This window comes from Corythoichthys intestinalis, chromosome 18 (genome assembly GCF_030265065.1).
Source record: "Corythoichthys intestinalis isolate RoL2023-P3 chromosome 18, ASM3026506v1, whole genome shotgun sequence".
In the NCBI taxonomy this organism is placed as follows: Eukaryota; Metazoa; Chordata; class Actinopteri; order Syngnathiformes; family Syngnathidae; genus Corythoichthys; species Corythoichthys intestinalis.
The window spans coordinates 15945299-15962742 of record NC_080412.1 but is presented as its reverse complement, the minus strand read 5'-3'; the positions used below and the strand labels follow the sequence as shown (position 1 = coordinate 15962742).

At 38.5% G+C, this 17444-nt stretch overlaps 1 protein-coding gene across 22 annotated transcripts in view; it reads right to left on the bottom strand.

Annotated features, from left to right (window-relative positions):
* The window catches only part of LOC130906179 (peripheral-type benzodiazepine receptor-associated protein 1), a 75434-nt gene that overhangs the window by 5821 nt on the left and 52169 nt on the right, over positions 1-17444 (bottom strand). For 14 of the 22 annotated variants that reach the window (XM_057820171.1, XM_057820190.1, XM_057820175.1 and 11 more), the window contains 8 exons: positions 14703-14802; positions 11033-11175; positions 10496-10664; positions 6076-6144; positions 3124-3171; positions 2630-2742; positions 2422-2493; positions 1490-1609 (listed from right to left, as the gene is read on the bottom strand). In XM_057820171.1, the coding sequence (XP_057676154.1) occupies positions 1490-1609; positions 2422-2493; positions 2630-2742; positions 3124-3171; positions 6076-6144; positions 10496-10664; positions 11033-11175; positions 14703-14802 (834 nt within the window). Of the gene's footprint in view, positions 1-1308; positions 1344-1489; positions 1610-2421; positions 2494-2629; positions 2743-3123; positions 3172-5992; positions 6338-8545; positions 9727-10495; positions 10665-11032; positions 11176-14702; positions 14803-17444 lie in introns of those variants that run through there. The other 8 variants (XM_057820184.1, XM_057820172.1, XM_057820177.1 and 5 more) reach the window with 8 other exon arrangements.

Genomic DNA, 17444 nt, shown 5'->3' with positions numbered 1-17444 from the left:
ATGGATATTCAATAAACATTCATATCTTTTATTTATATTTGTGTGTCTGTTCTAACAGGTTGATAGTGGATTTGACATTTTAATCTCCTCGAGTTTGCAGAAAAAAAAACGTTTTCTCAATGTTTAAATAGCCTACATATTTTTATGATCATTATAAATGCATTTAAACAACGAAATAACGCTGGAGAAGTTTGTTAAATATATTTCTCGTATGAGACCAAAGAGCCACATTCCTTTAAATTCAGCAAAGCTGACACAGGTTTCCGTATAGCAATAAATTTGAATCCTTTCCATATCCCCCTTTTAGTTTGTTTTTCACTCCTATAGCTGCTCCATATCAAAAAGGAAATACCAGGATGCTCGCAGAGGGCGCCAGTGCGCGGGAGGGGAAGATTGAAAAGAGAGCAGGGCCACTGTTTTTACGTGCGCAGGCATGCACAGCGCCTTCTCTGTTTTATCAAAATTATTTATTTTATTGAACATCCATACGTCGTTTTAGTATAAATATATATTCATTTAAAAAAAAGTTAGCGAGAGAGAAGTCTTCCCGACCCGACCGTAAATAATCACACATAAGTCGCTCCATGGTATAAGACGCACCCTCTGCCAAACAATGAAAAAAAAAACTGCGACTTATAGTCCGAAAAATACGGTAATATTGTCTAGTACTGTAATGGGGGTCCTCTGTTTAAAATACCATGGCAGCTCAAGAGAAACGCTATAAAATTAAGAGAAATGAGTTATGAATAAATTGGCTGTCATTGACTGTGATAGACGTCCAATACATTTGAACTGTAGGGCTGGCTGCGAATGAGTTAAAATGGTTAAGACTTTTACTAATGAAAGTCTAATTAGAAAGAAAAATGAATCATGATTTTGACGTCCATCATCGCATGGCACTGAAAGAGTTCATACAATTTCATAGAAAAAGTATAAGAATTTTAATTGTAAATGTAGGTCATTCCTGCATTTTTAAGCCATTTTAGTGCATTTTAATACCTCTTGACAATAAATATAAACTATGAGGTGTGTGGAACTATGTATTCTCTCGCCAGTTCATTGTGTGCCATTCATAATTGTATTTCGCCATAATGACTATAAACCGAGGACCCCCTGTAGAGCAAATAGAAGGTAGGATCCCACTCAAAATCTGTTCCAATAAATATAACCACATTTGAACACAGGATTTACAGATTGCGGGCAGCAAAGTGGCACTACAGTACAAGGACATTAACATGAACAAGGGAATAACAGAGGAACTCTATTGCGGAATGCTATCAAGTTGCATCCCCTGCAGGCAACACTTACAATCAAGTCTCAAAGTGCACAGTTCGTTTCTGCTTCTGTCATGCAGGAAACGGCGGAATGGGGAAAAAAGCGACAGAGTTAAAGAAATAGACAAAAATCAAGAGTTAACAAAAAGAATCATCACTAGAGAAGAAATAAACCATGCGTGTTGCTAACACGGAAAAGCAGGTTACTCTGCTACCTGTGATTCCTTCTTGTGTTCTGGTGCTGCCTGAGCTGAGACAAGATCGGCTGGAGGATCTTCCGGTAAAGCCTGCAGGAAGTTGGAGGGTACTAAGCCTCGTTGTCCGTTCAATTCAGCCTAAAAGACACAGACAATCAATCAGTTTGGACTGAGTTCTTTTTTTCTATTTCATAGTATTTGACAGACACACTGGCTGCCATTGACAACAATAGACATCTAATTCATTTAAACCAGGGGTTCCCAAACTTTTTCCTGTGAGGGCCACATAAATCTTTTCCCTTCTCTGATGAGGGGCCTGGGTCAGTTTGTAACAGAAAAAGTGTGACGATTGAAGGAAAGCCTAAATGTAAAAAATTATTGTTTTTCAGAAAGCCACAATCAAATAACGCTTTCTGGATTCTTCACGGAACAAAAGTAAATAAAATAAAAATAATAATATAATATAATATAATATAATATAATATAATATAATATAATATAATATAATATAATATAATATAACACTATTAATTAAATAGATAATAACCAAATAACCCTCTCTGAGTTCTTCAAAGAAAAAGGCCAGGAAATAAATAACACTATTGAGGGAGAAAAAAAAAAATAAATCAAAATGCTCTCTACTATTGTTCAGGGGGGCGGACCAAATGTGGAGGCGGGCCGTAGTTTGGGGACCCGATTTAAACTATGAGGACTGGATGTGAACGCTCAACTATAACTGCCAATTACGACACTAGATGTCCAATCAATTTTGACTGGGAGGGAATGAATGTACGCTCTCAGTCAACATGGATTGGACGTGTAGTGGCGTCAATGGCAGCCAGTGAGTTCAATGAGTAGCCCTACAAATAGTTAAACTTTTGCTGCTTTTGTTTTGTTCAAAGTACAGAGTCAATTCAACAGCCACTTTATATTTCCAGTATAATACTTACATAGAAAAAGCCATCCTCGTCCATGTCGCCAATCACATGGATGATGTCCCCAGCGCTAAAGGTCAACTCAGCCTAAGGAAACAAATGAAATTGTGAGCAAACACTCATCTGTCTATTCTTTACCCCATCATTCTGGAGATTCACTACCCTGTCATGAGCCAACAACAACTACAAATATGATATTCGGTCTGCGTGGCCCAAGTCTGACCTCAATATCAGTATTCGGGGAGCTCTCTCGTGGATCATAATCAAAGATGGCGACCATCCGACGAGATTTTGGGTCGGGGTTTGCTGCATTTTCAGCAGCTGCCACGCTTGGATCTGAACGGCAAAAACATATAGCCAAAAATACATTAGAAGGATTATGGCATGTTTTCTGCAGATTAAAGTGACGGTGAGTTCACTCCATGCAGTTAAACACAAAAGGTTAAAATGACAGCATTGAGTCAGTATTTTTTGCTCTTGATCATTTGTCATAATCCCAGCATCACTGAAAGAAAACGCGAAGAAAATATTAATGTCATGAATCAATGTTTAAACCTGAAAAAGAAGATAAAAAGCAAGCGGGATTACCTGCAACGGACATACAGTCTACATGTCGACAAAACTGATAATGAAAGGTCAATTAACATGTAGATGGAAGATGAGCACATGCAAGTTGAGCATTTGAATGGCCACGTAGTCATGCGGAATTCAACAAACCTTGACTGGAGGAGTCTATGCTCTCCTCCCAGAGTGCTGCAGACTCTACTGGAAGACAAGCGAGGGATAAGATTGCATATATTTACAGAAAAAGGGGAAAAAATCCAGCATCACACCTTAAAGGCTAAAGTTGCATTCTGAATTTACTGTCGACATAAAATAACTGTACATAAATGAACAGATAGTGATCAGAAGGGATAAATGAATATATTCGTCCCTCCCAGGCTAAAAGGATTGGACGTTTAGCGCCATCAATAGCACTGAAAACACACTGTCAAGATTAATCAACTACTGCATTTTCCACACTATAAGGCACATCTAAAAGCCTTTAATTTTCTCGAAAAACAAACGGTGCAGTTTATATTCTGATGCGCCTTATGTATGGATCATTATTGGTTAATGGTGGCATGACATTCCTCTTAATTTCAATTTAAGGTCAATCTAGTAGATGCATAACGCAACCCCAAACACTACAACAACAACTACTAATACTACTACTGCACTTTATAATGCGGTGCGCCCTATACATGAAAACAGAAAATAGGCCATTCATTGAAGGTGCATCTTATACTACGATGAGCCTTATAGTGCGGAGAATACGGTAATCTAAATTTATATATAAGTGGAGCTGTGTGTGTGTTCATTCCCTATGGACTCCTAAATGGCTGGGCGGATTTTGACGAAATTTTACACACAGGGTTCCTACAGGTTTCCTCAAGTTAAATTTAAGACTTTTTAAGCCCTAATTAAGACCCTTTTTAAAAAACTTAATACCTATTTCACAGCCATATCGACAAAGAAAAACAAACTACGTGAAATCCCGTTAATTTATTTCTCGAAAGTGGAAATGTGGAATGTGTGCAGGAGGTAATAATGCTGCGTATTGAATAGGCAACTCACGCGACACCACCACAGCGCAAACACAGACCACAGGCCAAGTAGAGGCATTCTCGTTAGCATTAGCATTTAGCGTGGCCAGGGTAGTCTTAAACTCTCGGGCAACCAAAACACCTCTGCTTTCATGGCTGCTGTAGACCCAAACGATGTGCAAAGACCCACTCTCGCAAATCCACTAGGAATCGTAGGTGGGCTGGGATGCAGGGGGGCTGCAGCACTAGCAGCTAGACGGCTAGTTAGCTGCTGTCGCTTTGCTTACATTATCAGCTTACTGGCTGGCTTTAGCTTCTGTCTCTTCAGGCCTATGAACAGCTGACTGTCTTATACAGGCAAATTGAAAAACACCGGCAATGGATGGAGTTTGTTTCTTTCCTTTCATGGAGGTTATGTGCTTGGACGATTTAGCATGCGACTCTAGTACCTTCATGCCCATTGAACCCAGCTGAATCTTTTTTTTTGCATACGATGCAAAAAGCCTCAAATACATTGCTATCCATGTGTTTGAGCCAAAAGCGAATGGATTGTTTACTCAACCACGCTTCGTTGAATTTACATTTCCTCATCTCTCTTTTATGAAATGTATGGCTAGGTGTTAAAAAAAAATAAATCGTGACACGGGATTCACGCGGGATCCCCGCAGGAAGGGATTTTGACCCGGGGCTGCGTTGCATTCTCAATGATTGGCTCCTTCACCCAGTTTATTTATTTATGCTACGTTATTTAATCAAAATGACAAATGACACTTTTGGAGAAATGAGACATGGAGAAGTTACATACAGAATACATTTTAAGACCCAGATTTGAACATTTAATGCTTTTTCAAGACTTTTTAAGGTATTATTTTCAAATTCATCAATTCAATGCTTTTAAGACTTTTTAAGACCCCCGCGGGAACCTTGTACGAAGTTGTACTTTGTTTCTGAGAGTGTTCTTGGATTGGTTTGATCTCTGTAGGCCTCTATTTAGTGCGGAAAATTAATTAGGAACTAGAAAATCTGGCTAAAGCCAAGTTTCTTGCGACTGCAAGTTGTCTTTCAAACTTTACGGTTTCATGTACAAATTTAAATGTGCTGTGATGATACATTGTGGCTTTGGGTACTCCACAAGACAATGAATTTTTAAAAAAATAAATGCACAATTTTCAGGAATATTACTAAGGGATTCATTCCAGATAGATATTCCTACTGTACACTGCTGAGAATGCCCTCATTAACCCCTTTATGATGTAGTTTTACTCTTGACTACATTATAGCTGTATCTCTAAGGAAAGTATGTTTTATCTGTGATTCGGTTGTATTGCATTCATGGTACACAACCCCGGGCAACGCCAAGCATACTGCTAGTAAACATATGTTTTGATAGTTGATGAGTCGTTTTCAACTTTCAACAAAATTGTCCAAAACCTCTTTCTAAGCCTCTGAATAGCCAATATGTTCTTATCTTTTATTGTTCCTTTTATTTACATTTTAACAACAACAAAAAAGCAGATAAAGGGTCAACTTTTTAATTAAAAAACAAAAAAGGAAATATTCTTTTGTTTACTTTTTTTATGTTTAGCTATATAATTTAAATGTTGAGATTTCTACACTCTATGAAAATTTTAAATTTTATTTAAGCAAGAAACATAAGTCCATGAAATATAACCATGCCTTGCATTCTATTCTATTTCTATGTTTAACACTAAATCACTTCATTATTATGATGATTACCGGTAGTCTTTTTGTCAAATTTTAACAGTCATGTTTGTGTTCAATTGTATGTATGTCTCGCCAAATGTTAGTCCTGTGTTATGTGTCTTTCATAAGGATGGAAAGGCAATTTCGATTTCTTTGTATGACCTCTGCATATGAGGAAGATGACAAAGACTGACAACAATATGCAATAAAGCAGTGATTGTTCAGACTGATCCAGTTTTATCAATCCCCTCTGGTCACTTTGTGAAATACGGTAAATGAGATGAAACAGCACACTTAAAGCAAAACACACATAAAGAGAGGCAAACCGGAGAAGACCCAAAAAGGAGGGCAGTGGGAGGGAATCTGCAGCCAGACACACCTTTCTTGGATCGTCTCGGTTTCGGTGGTGGAACGGGGCGGCGTGGAAGCTGTGCGTATGTGCGAGTGCCTTCATGGGATTTCAGAATAGAAAACCAAAATATGTGACACCAAAAATCAGACCAAAAAGGAGGACGGGAGTACAAAACAACAAATAATGAGACAGTAATATGCCATTAACAACCAGTGAGCAGCGGCCATAGCGGTGAGCGCAAGTGGAAGTGAAAAGGTTGAAATTGTAGATGTTTACTCTGTGCTCTGCACTGGTTAGGAAGCAGGAAATAGAAGCAAAGTGTCAGCTTGAATTTGCAAGGCAAACACACGACATGAAAACAGCCAACGTCCAACCATGTGGCTCATAAAAATGACATTGAATCTCTTTAAATGAGCTCATCACTAGTAGACATCCAATCCATTTCAATTGGAATAGTGGCAGCGAATGAATCTTTCTTCATTTTCGTTCATTCACTGCCAACCCTCCGATTTCAAATGTATTGGACGTCTATCACTTTCAATGGAAGCCAGTTAAAACGCAAAATGGGCCTTGTGCAAAAACAGTTTGTGAAATATGGAAGACTTGTACAGCTTAATGAATGTAAAGTGTATCACAAAAGTGAGTGCACCCCTCGCATTTGTGCAAATATTTAAGTATATCTTTTCATGGGACAACACTGAGAAAATGACACTTTGACACAATGAAAAGTAGTCTGTGTGCAGCTTATATAATAGAGTTAATTCATTTTCCCCTATAGACCCTACCCACCGACGTCACAAAATCACGTGATCGCTGTATTGTTCCGCCCCATTGTCCGTCATTTTGTGTCTGTATTATTAATGGTCTCAATTGATCGAGCAATTTATAAAGCATTTCATGGAAGACCTGGTGCTTTCGGATGCCGTAAACTCACTGGATGCGTTGCATAAAAGGCGTTATGTGGAAAAGCTTCAGTTTATCCATTCGCCAGATCCATATTTGATACCTAAATCGATGTTTTTCGACCCGCTGTCTTCGCCATCTTTGCCTGACATCTGCTAGCTACCCTGATATTTACAACTATCTTGTCCACACAAAATCAGCCTATCTTTAAGAGCTTGGAGGCTTATAAATACTTCGTTGCTGGTTGGGTGAAACAGGTCCTCGTCCACGAAAATTCGGCAGGAATCTATCTTGTGCTTGGAAAGGTGAGTTACGAAATTTTCAATTCAAAATCTTTTGTTCTTGCTAACATCCACTGTCAAGTCTAATGTATTTCATGTCATTTGTCAATGGAGCTAGGGCTTTTAATGTTTATATGGTTTAGCGATAGCACTCTCACTACATACATACGTGTATGTTGTCGGCGATTAGCCTAGCAATGATCTTAATTGTGGTTGTCAGCCCAAAACCCTCTAGATATATATTAAATGCATCTTACCAGATATAAAATGACTACTACATAATCTGTGGTAATCGTTTGGAGCCCAGTTTTCTCGTCGAATTGCAGCAGCCCATCTCGCTCTCCTCACCGGGTCTCTCGGAATCCGGGAGAAACTTCAAGTCTCTCCGTCTATCTTCTCTGTTATTGCAACCGAGCGCCACACACGCCTTCACCATTTTGATTATTAATGTTAACGAGCAGAAAAACAGGCCGTAAATAGGAGGAATGTACATAGCCGTAACAGGTAAACACGATGTGTTGACGGACAATTGGGCGGCACCAGTCAGGAGGGCGGAGTTGTGACGTCACGTGGGTAGGGTCTATAAATAACTCCAAATATAGCCATTAATATCTAAACCCCTGGTAAAGAAAGTGAGTACACCGCATGGGAACTACATACGCCCCTAAATGTCCAAATTGAGTACTGCTTGTCATTTTCCCTCCAAAGCTTCATGTGACTGGTTACAGGAGTTCTGTCAGCATTGCTGCAGAGTTTGAAGAGGTGGGGGGTCAGCCTGTTAGTGCTCAGACCATACACCGTACTCTACATCAAATTGGGGTGCATGGTCACCCCAGGAGGAAGTCCCTTCTGAAGACGTTACACAAGAAAGGCCGCAAACACTTTGCTGAAGACATGTCAACAAAGCACATGGATTACTGGAACCATGTCCTATGGTCTGATGAGAGGAAGATTAATTTGTTTGGTTCCGATGGTCTCAAGCATGTGTGGCGGCGAGCAGTTGAGGAGTACAGCCTACAGTCAAGCATGGTGGTGGGAATGACCCCCCCCCCCCCACCTCTTCAATCTCTACAGCAATGCTGACAGCACTCCTATAACCAGTCACATGAAGATTTGGAGGGAAAATGACAAGCAGTACTGAATTTGGACATTTAGGGTTTTACGTAGTTCCCATGCGGTGTACTCACTTTTGTTGCCAGGGGTTTAGATATTAATGGCTATATTTTGAGTTATTTTGATGGGAAAATAAATTAACTATTATATAAGCTGCACACAGACTACTTTTAATTGTGTCAAAGTGTCATTTTGTCAGTGTTGTCCCATGAAAATATATACTTAAATATCTGCAGAAATGAAAGGGGTGTACTCACTTTTGTGATACACTGTATGTCATTTTCAGACTATAAGCAGCTACAAATTTGAATCTGGCTTTTTTATTTTTCAAGAAATTTGGTGGGTGCTGCGTATAGTTAGTTGCATCTTAATGTCCGTAAATTACGGTAATTACAAAATATTAGCGGGTTTAAATAACGCATTTTAACTGCAGGTTACGTTCCAAACACGGAACATTTGTCACTGCACAATTTTCTGATACAATGGCTAAATTGATGCTACCGAATTAGTTAAATCTGATTAAATTCACTGAAACGCGATAAATGATAATTAACTAATTTCTTAATTCTGTCATTCATTTGATTCATTTTTTTTTTTAATCCAATCCAACTCCTAGTCTTAATTTACTCTGTCAACGATGTGTGAAATGAGTGGCACCGTACAGTACCAAGAAGTTGTAGTAGAGATTGACTCTGAATTTGAAAGATAAATATTCAAATACAGTGGTACATCTACAGGACGTTCCAGGAAGTTTTTTAAGTCGAACTGGTCGTATGTCGAGCACGATTTTCCCATGAGAATACAAATTCCATTCATTCGTTCCACGGCCCGAAAACCTACACTAAATCCTTAATATATACTGCTGGTACTATTGCAAATAGCAATTACACAGCAAAACAAATAAATTGTGGATAAAAATTGGAATTAATAGTAATAATAATAATAATCTGGTTCGAATGCTCCCTGGATGCCTCCCGGAGAGGTGTTCCGGGCATGTCCCACCGGCGGGAGGCCCCGGGGATGACCCAGGACACGCTGGAGAGACTATGTCTCTCGGTTGGCCTGGGAACGCCTTGGGTTCCTGCCGGAGGAGCTGGGTGAAGTGGCTAGGGAGAGGGAAGTCTGTGCTTCCCTGCTACAGTTGCTGCCCCCGCGACCAGACCTTAGAGGAAGCGGTAGATGATGGTATCGTATGGTATAAAGATAATAATAGTAATACCTATAATAATGTACCAAATTGGGTTCTAATGTGGTGGATGTGTTTTGGGTGATGTACCTGAACCCACTGCATTGCTGACATACCAGAGTGAGAGAGGACCTTTTAGTTTCACTTTTCATGTTCATCTGCGGCGGACAGTAGGCATGTTGAGTTGCACAAGTTCTGAAATAAATGATTAAAAACCTGACGAAGCTGGTGATTTTTTGACGATTCTACAATAATAATAATTGTCACTTGTATAATTGTTAACTTATAAAGACTGGCGAACGGAGGTCGGAGGAGGACCGTCGAGATTGTAGACATTCCACGGCCGTATTTTCAAGCCAGTTCACGGACGCGCCCACGATGCTAATGTTTCTCTATCATTTCCATCTTCATTTCAATGGTATGCCTCACTTTTTTCCTTTTTTTCACCACCTGCACTGACATTCATGGACGCCATGTTGATTTCTCTCACATGAAAATCCCCCGTGCGGCCATCTTGCGGACAACAAAGAAACTGCAGCACTGTCATAAATCGTCGTATTTCGAGCATGTCGTCGGATGTAGAAACAAATGGCAAGTCAAATTTTACGTCGGATGTCGAAAAGATCGTGTGGCGAAGCGATCGTATGTCGAGGTACCACTGTATGTTGAATATTGAGCAAATGTAGCTTATCATACTTTCGTGTAAATGATCATTTATAGAGACAAAATCAAATGTACTGTAGTCCCCTGACATAATTTAGTTTCTTTTGACACCTTCAAATACTTTTGTACGCTCAAAATGGATGGAAATATCCGGTTGTTCTTGCATGAGGCCCGCTATATTTGCAAGGCAGGTTTAGGTTTGCGCATACGCAGCCACACAATGTGTAAATATAGTTGTCCTATAGTACTCAAAAATGTAGGCCAAACAATTTACATTTATCAGCAAACTCAATTTACATACCTATCTTCTCAATAGATGGTGGTGTCGTTAAGAAGCCCTGCTGCAGAAGCTCCTGCCGGGTTTCTTCATCTTCCACCTGGATCTCAGACACCATGTTGCAAGGCACATAGCCCAAACGACCACCAGATTCCCCTCTGTAGAACCCATCTGAATCTTTATCCCCGTAAACCTATACAGATAAATAAATCTTTTTTAAAATAATGCATACACACAGTTAATCTGGCATTATAAATACTGTATTTTCATTTTCATTGGGTGTGTATGAACAGTGGACTTAACAGAACTTTAACTGAAAGCTGTGGCTCCAGAGCAACGTGTGGCTCTTTCAGTCCAACTTAATGGCTGCCATTGACGGTGAAAGACGTCCCATCTATTTAAAATGGGAGGGTTGACTGCAAATAATGAAACGCTCCTTCACTGCCACCATGTCTACTGGTGATAAACTTATTAAGAGTTTTAATGTAGTTTTTAAGAGCCACATGATTGGACGTCTATCATCGTCAAATACACAAAAAGAGTGATTTATGGGTTACATACTCTAATGATCTGTCCCTCTCGAAAAGGCAGTTCCTCCTCGGCAGCGTCCGGGTTGGGTGACATGGTGGCAGGGTCATAAGGGAAGAGGGCCACGAAGATTCGGAATTCAGCGTCATCTTTCGTCTTTGGTGATTCAAAAGAACCTGCAAGTACGTCATATAGAGAAAAATAAATACATAGTTATGAAAATGATTACATTTTGTATTTGAATCCAAACTACATTACTTAAAGGGACATACAACACTTTTATCATGTGCATCCCAAAGGAAAATCTTTTGGAATAAACCGAAAACATACATAATCAGGTCTTCTACAGTTATCAGCAAATCTCATTTAATGCTTTTTAATGCCACTTTAAACTAATTTAATGTCCATGCCCAACAGCAGATAATTTCACACACACAAATTGTGAGTAGAGTTGTCTGATAATGACTTTTTAACCGATACCCGAAATGATCAGACTCCCAAAAATCTGATACAGATATCAAACTGATTCCCATATTTGCGGTCGTGGTCTGAACATATTATATATTTGTATTGTGGTCCCCCACTGAATCTTTATTAATGATAAATGTAACAACTTCAAGATTTTTCAATAAACATTTTGTGAAAAATAAGAGAACTTAAACTGAAGTTATGGAAAAAGTGCCTATATTGCACCACTATATGTATTGTGGAAATCAAAATAATGCAAACATCAGTTTTTTTGTATCAAGTGCAAAGCGCCAAAAAGGCACTGCCATATCACATATAGCTCACACAGTGCTTCAGGCTAAAAATAACAAAGGCACACAGCTTCAGTACGGTGAATGAGGTATATCATGAGTTTATAATTCATTATTTTGCAATCATTTATTGTTCATTTTATGCTTGAACCATGAATACAAATGGTCTGCTCACATAACAAATCCCAAGCATCTTGGTTTGGAGACATCTAATAAGCATCACTGCTGTGCCAAGATGTGACCAGCCCCTGTACAAAGGCAGAAGGCTTCTACATTCACTTTGTAGGCAACATGCATATTGGCCCCAAAACCGATGTTGATATTATCCAATATCATTTTAAAATGCTTTCATTGGCCGATACTATTGGCTACCTGATAATATCAGACAACTCAAATAAAATATGTAAAAAAAGTTTTTGACCATCAGGTTTACATATTTTTTTTTATGCCTCGAACATTAAGTTTAATCCTTTTTAAGGCCAGAATTTTGACAGAATTTATCTCACGACTTTTAATGATTTTTAATGACCTGCATAAAACTTAGTAATTTTCATTTTCTTGACGTGAAACAATAGAAAAAAAAATGTAAATAAATGCTTGTGTTTCCAGGTAGTGGCCTCTCTTAGTGCAGGCAGAATTTTTATTGTACATATATGGAGCGAACTGATGATCTCTGTATATGGTTGCGGTAGTTTGCCCCTCCCCCGTTGCGGTGCTGCTATGAGCAGTGCTTGCTTAGCCCAGGCGTGTCCTTAAAAGAGGTAATCAAGCTAAACCACTGATCCTAAGCTGTGTGAGCTGTTTGACAAACACACACTTCATGTTCATGATCTGCAACACCCAGCAAGAAAGGGAAACGGTGCTTGACACAATCTGATCTAAGTTCTCAGAACTGAGTACTTGCAGCATAGTCACATATCTAATAGATATGAGTGAAATTGCTCCTTTTTTTTTTTTTACATGACACACATGCAACATCACATTCATATTGAATGAATTAAAAGTATATATGTACTGTATATATATATTGGTCGGCGTGACTGAGTACAGCAATGAGGGTCCCTCGCCAAGACTCGGGCCGGGAGAGATGTACAGGGTGGATTGATATAATTTGGGCTACTTTTGACAAAATTTGGGTTTGTGAAGGAACCGTTTTGATTAGTTTTAAGAGTTAAAACTTGTCTACACCTTGAAATTCAGCTATGTTGTTTTCTCACTGCAGGATCTTTGCCCTAGTTATAAAGTCTTGAGGCTACTGAACTGATATTTTAGCATAACTGAATTGTATGTAATTTCTGATTTTTAAGCACATAGTCAAATTCTACAAATTCCAAATGTGTCAACATTAAAGTGCATTAGATGCGCGAAACACTCCCTCTCTTTCTGTTACTAAGTAACCCCTTTTCCACATACAAGACGGTAAAGGTATTTGTGATAGGCATCATATATGTTGTTGTTTTTTTTTTGTGTGTATCAATTAGGGCTGTCAAAATTGTCGCGTTAACGGGCGGTAATTAATTTTTTTAATGAATCCCGTTAAAATATTTGACGCAATTAACGCACGTGCCCCGTTTAGGCAGATTTAAATGACAGTACAGTGAAATGCCCACGTTAATTGTGTTTTGTGGAGTTTTGCTGCCCTCTGCTGGCGCTTGGGTGCGACTGATTTTATAGGCTTCAGCATCCATGAGCATTGTGTAAGTAATTATTGACATCAACAATGGCGGGCTACTAGTTTATTTTTTGATTGAAAATTTTACAAATTTTATTCAAACGAAAACATTAAGAGGGGTTTTAATATAAAATTTCTATAACTTGTACTAACATTTATCTTTTAAGAACTACAAGTCTTTCTATGCATGGATCGCTTTATCAGAATGTTAATAATGTCAATGTCATCTTGTTGATTTATTGTTATAATAAACAAATACAGTCCTTATGTAACGTATGTTGAATGTATATATCCATCTTGTGTCTTATCTTTCCATTCCAACAATTTACAGAAAAATATGGCATATTTTATAGATGGTTTGAATTGCGATTAATTGTGATTAATTAATTTTTAAGCTGTAATTAACTTGATTAAAAATTTTAATCGTTTGACAGCCCTAGTATCAATATTCCTTGTTCTTCTGTTTGTTCTTCCTTAACTCAATGGCTGCCATTGACCACCTAGACGTCTAATCCATTTGAAGTGGGAGGGTGGCAGCGAATGACCAAATCTGCCACACTCCCAGTTCAAATGGATTGGACAATTAGTATTGATTAACTCATTTCAACTGACAACAGAAAGTACCCTGGTCATAATGCTGGTGTGACCCAAGAACTTATGACCATGTCTATCCTATTTGACAAAGTGAGACAAATTTGAAGAGCTGTAGTGCGACTTAAGCTGCTCTGAAGAGAGCCGTTCTCTATCTCATTATGGAGAATCAGGCCATCTGGGGCAAGAATCATGGGCGCAGAACTTGCAGTTTCACATCCTCGATGATTCATAATAGACTAGGAATGTCTCTCTGGTCGCATGTTCATATTGGCACAAATGTGAACGTTTGTACAGTACACAGCAACGTTCTGATTTACAAAAAAAGTTCAATTCAGTCTGCTTTGTAATTAAATATGAATGGAGAATAGAAAATAGGGGCTCTAGCCAACATCACTTATTTTGTCAGCTAGCATAATCAATGTTACTATTTTAAGTTTGTCACTTCCTCCTGTCATGACAAGCCACTTTAAGTTAAGCTGGTTCTCAGCTTAGTGGGCTTCCACTTCTCCATCACTGCTGACACTCCTCCCTCGCCACACATTGTGCTAATCTGGCTATCATCACGCGGAAGAAAAGCAGTGTCTTGTCAACTGTAAGTACAGGTGTGTCACCAACACCGCTGTGTCACTTTGTCTGGAAACGAGTTGAAAAGAAGCAGAGAAGCTAATGAGTGTCTGACCTTTGAACTGCCTGCTTTGTAAACCAATCGATTTAGAGGAGAGTTCAGAGTCTTGACCCCATGATGGACCTGCCCCGGAGTTTGGTAGTACAGTGGGCTCCTGCATTTAAAACAAAAATAGGTAATAAGTAAAACATCTCACAACTCATTGAGACCATCATTAACAGGGAGAACACAAGGGGAAGAATCCACGGGTAAAATGAAATGGAAAAAGGTCAGGTATCTGAAATCTCTACCAATGTAGGCTGCTAATCGACTGGAAACATTATTAGCCCTTCATGGGGCACTAACTGGCTGCCATAGATGGTGCTATACATCCAATCCATTTTGATCTGGATTGGATCGCCTAGCTCAGATCATGGAACAGTATGACATCTCTCATCACACCTACAGTAGGCAGATGACACACAACTCTACATTTCTGTGTTCACACATGATTATAGTCCCTTAGTTTCCCTGAGTAAATGCATTCAACAAATCAATGAATGGATGTGCCAGAATTTTCTCCAGCTAAATGTGGAGAAGACAGAAGTGATCATTTTTGGGCCAAAAAAGGAAAGGTCAAAGATAAGCATGCACCTTAGCACAATGTCACTTACAGCATCAAATCAAGACAGAAATCTTGGCGTGATTATTGACTCAGATTATTGATAGCCATCTAAAGCCCGTCACTAAATTTGCTTATTACCACCTAAAAAAATATAGTAAGAATTAAGGGGCTTCTGACCCACTGACATTGAAAAACTTATGCATGCATTAGAGCTGAAACGAATACTCGAGCAACTCGAGTAACTCGAGTTTAAAAACTAATCAGAGTAATTTTATTCACCTCGAGGAATCGTTTAATTTTGCCTGCTCTAAGCATCACGTTTTGCCCGGACTACTTTTAATGCGGGACAACGCGCTGACGTCACGTGCGTAGAGGAAGAAGCAATTACAAAAAAAAAAAAAAAACTTATTGCAGCCGACAGCCGCTACAAACTAAGCCGACGTTGCTAAAAACTATGCCCGCATGATGCTAGTGTGGTAGCAGGTAGTCTCCGATGCGTCTCATAGATATCGCATGCATTTAGGACTAGATGCGAAATGACAGACTCCGCCGTGTCTGGGTGGCTTTAGTAAACAGCCGCCATCTTTAAGCAGTACTCAGCGCTAATACATATAACGTTACTGTCACTCGCTCAAGTAACGTTAGCCCTTCGGAGGGCTAGGTTTCTATTGATTATGACCACTGTCGATGCGTGGCTAACGTGTCTTACATACAGGCTTTATTTAATCTGTAAAAACACAGCGCTGTAGAGTGATGAGGGTGTAAAATTAAAACATAATAAAGCTAACTGTCAGTCTTAGCTCAGTAGTCATTGCTGAATAAAACACCAAGTAGCACTGGTCCCTAATGTGCTCCAATACAGCAGGTATCATACATTTATTTTGAAAACTGCAAAAACTCAAAATCCTATCAGTACTTACAGGTTAGACTAACTTAAAACTTAACTAGAACTTAAAAATAGCTTGACACAAATGGAAATTCAATTGAAACACGTGGGAAAAACACGTAGCTTTCAAGTGATGTGTGTTATCAAGCGTAATTACATTTTTAGGTAAGAAATATATAACTTATATAAATATATATATATTCTTTTTAATAAGATCTAGACTTTTTTTGAGTGAAAGCAGTTATCTTTTTTTCTAGTCACATCTGAAATGCAATTGTTGGCTGTTTTCAACAATGTACATCGAAAATAAAGACATTAATTGACTGAAAATGGTTCAATATTGGATTAAATGTCTTTTCTTCTCATGTATATTTATAATTGCTCTATACCTAAAAAAAAAAAAAAAAAAAAAAAAATGTTTTATCCGATTACTCGATTAATCAATAGAATTTTCAGTCGATTACTCGATTATTAATATATTCGATAGCTGCAGCCCTAGCATGCATTCATTTTCAGTAGATTGTCTATTGCAATGGTATATTTACAGGTCTTGATAAAAAAAAAAAATCAGTCAGGAAGCAACAGCTAGTACAGAATTCTGCTGCCAGAGTCCTTACAAATACATGGAAATTGGACCACATTACACCGGCTTTGAAATTGTTACACTGGCTTCCAGTGAGTCAAAGGATAGACTATAAAATACTACTGCTCGTCTACAAAACACTTCATGGCCTTAAAGACCAAAATACATGTTTGATTTATTGGATCCCTATGAAACATCTAGACCCCTAAGGTCGCCTGGAACCAGTCTGTTCCAAGAAAAAGAACCAAGCAGGGTGAGGCAGCATTTAGTTATTATGTTCCTCACCTCTGGAACAAATTACCTGAAGGTCTGAAGTGTGCTAAAAGTGTTAGCACCTTTCAATCAGGGCTAAAAATGCATTTGTTTATCACAGCATATCTATAACTGTCTACATATTTTAAACTTCAAGCTACTTGCTTTTCATTCCTTTTCTGCTTTCCATTTTTGATTTCAATTTAATGTGATTTTTATGTATAATTTTATTTTCTGTTTCGATTGCCTTTGTTTTTAGGTTCTTTTGATTTAATGGGATTTTTATGGCCTTCTTGTGATGTAAAGCACATTGAATTGCCTTGTGTTGAATTTTGCTATACAAATAATACAAATAAATTTGGCTTGCCTTTGCCTTGCCATGATAGGACTTCTATAATCATCAATGGCACTGAAAGAGTTTACGCAATTTCCAGCGAACAGAGGGACTCCTTATCTACATAGTCTTTCTAC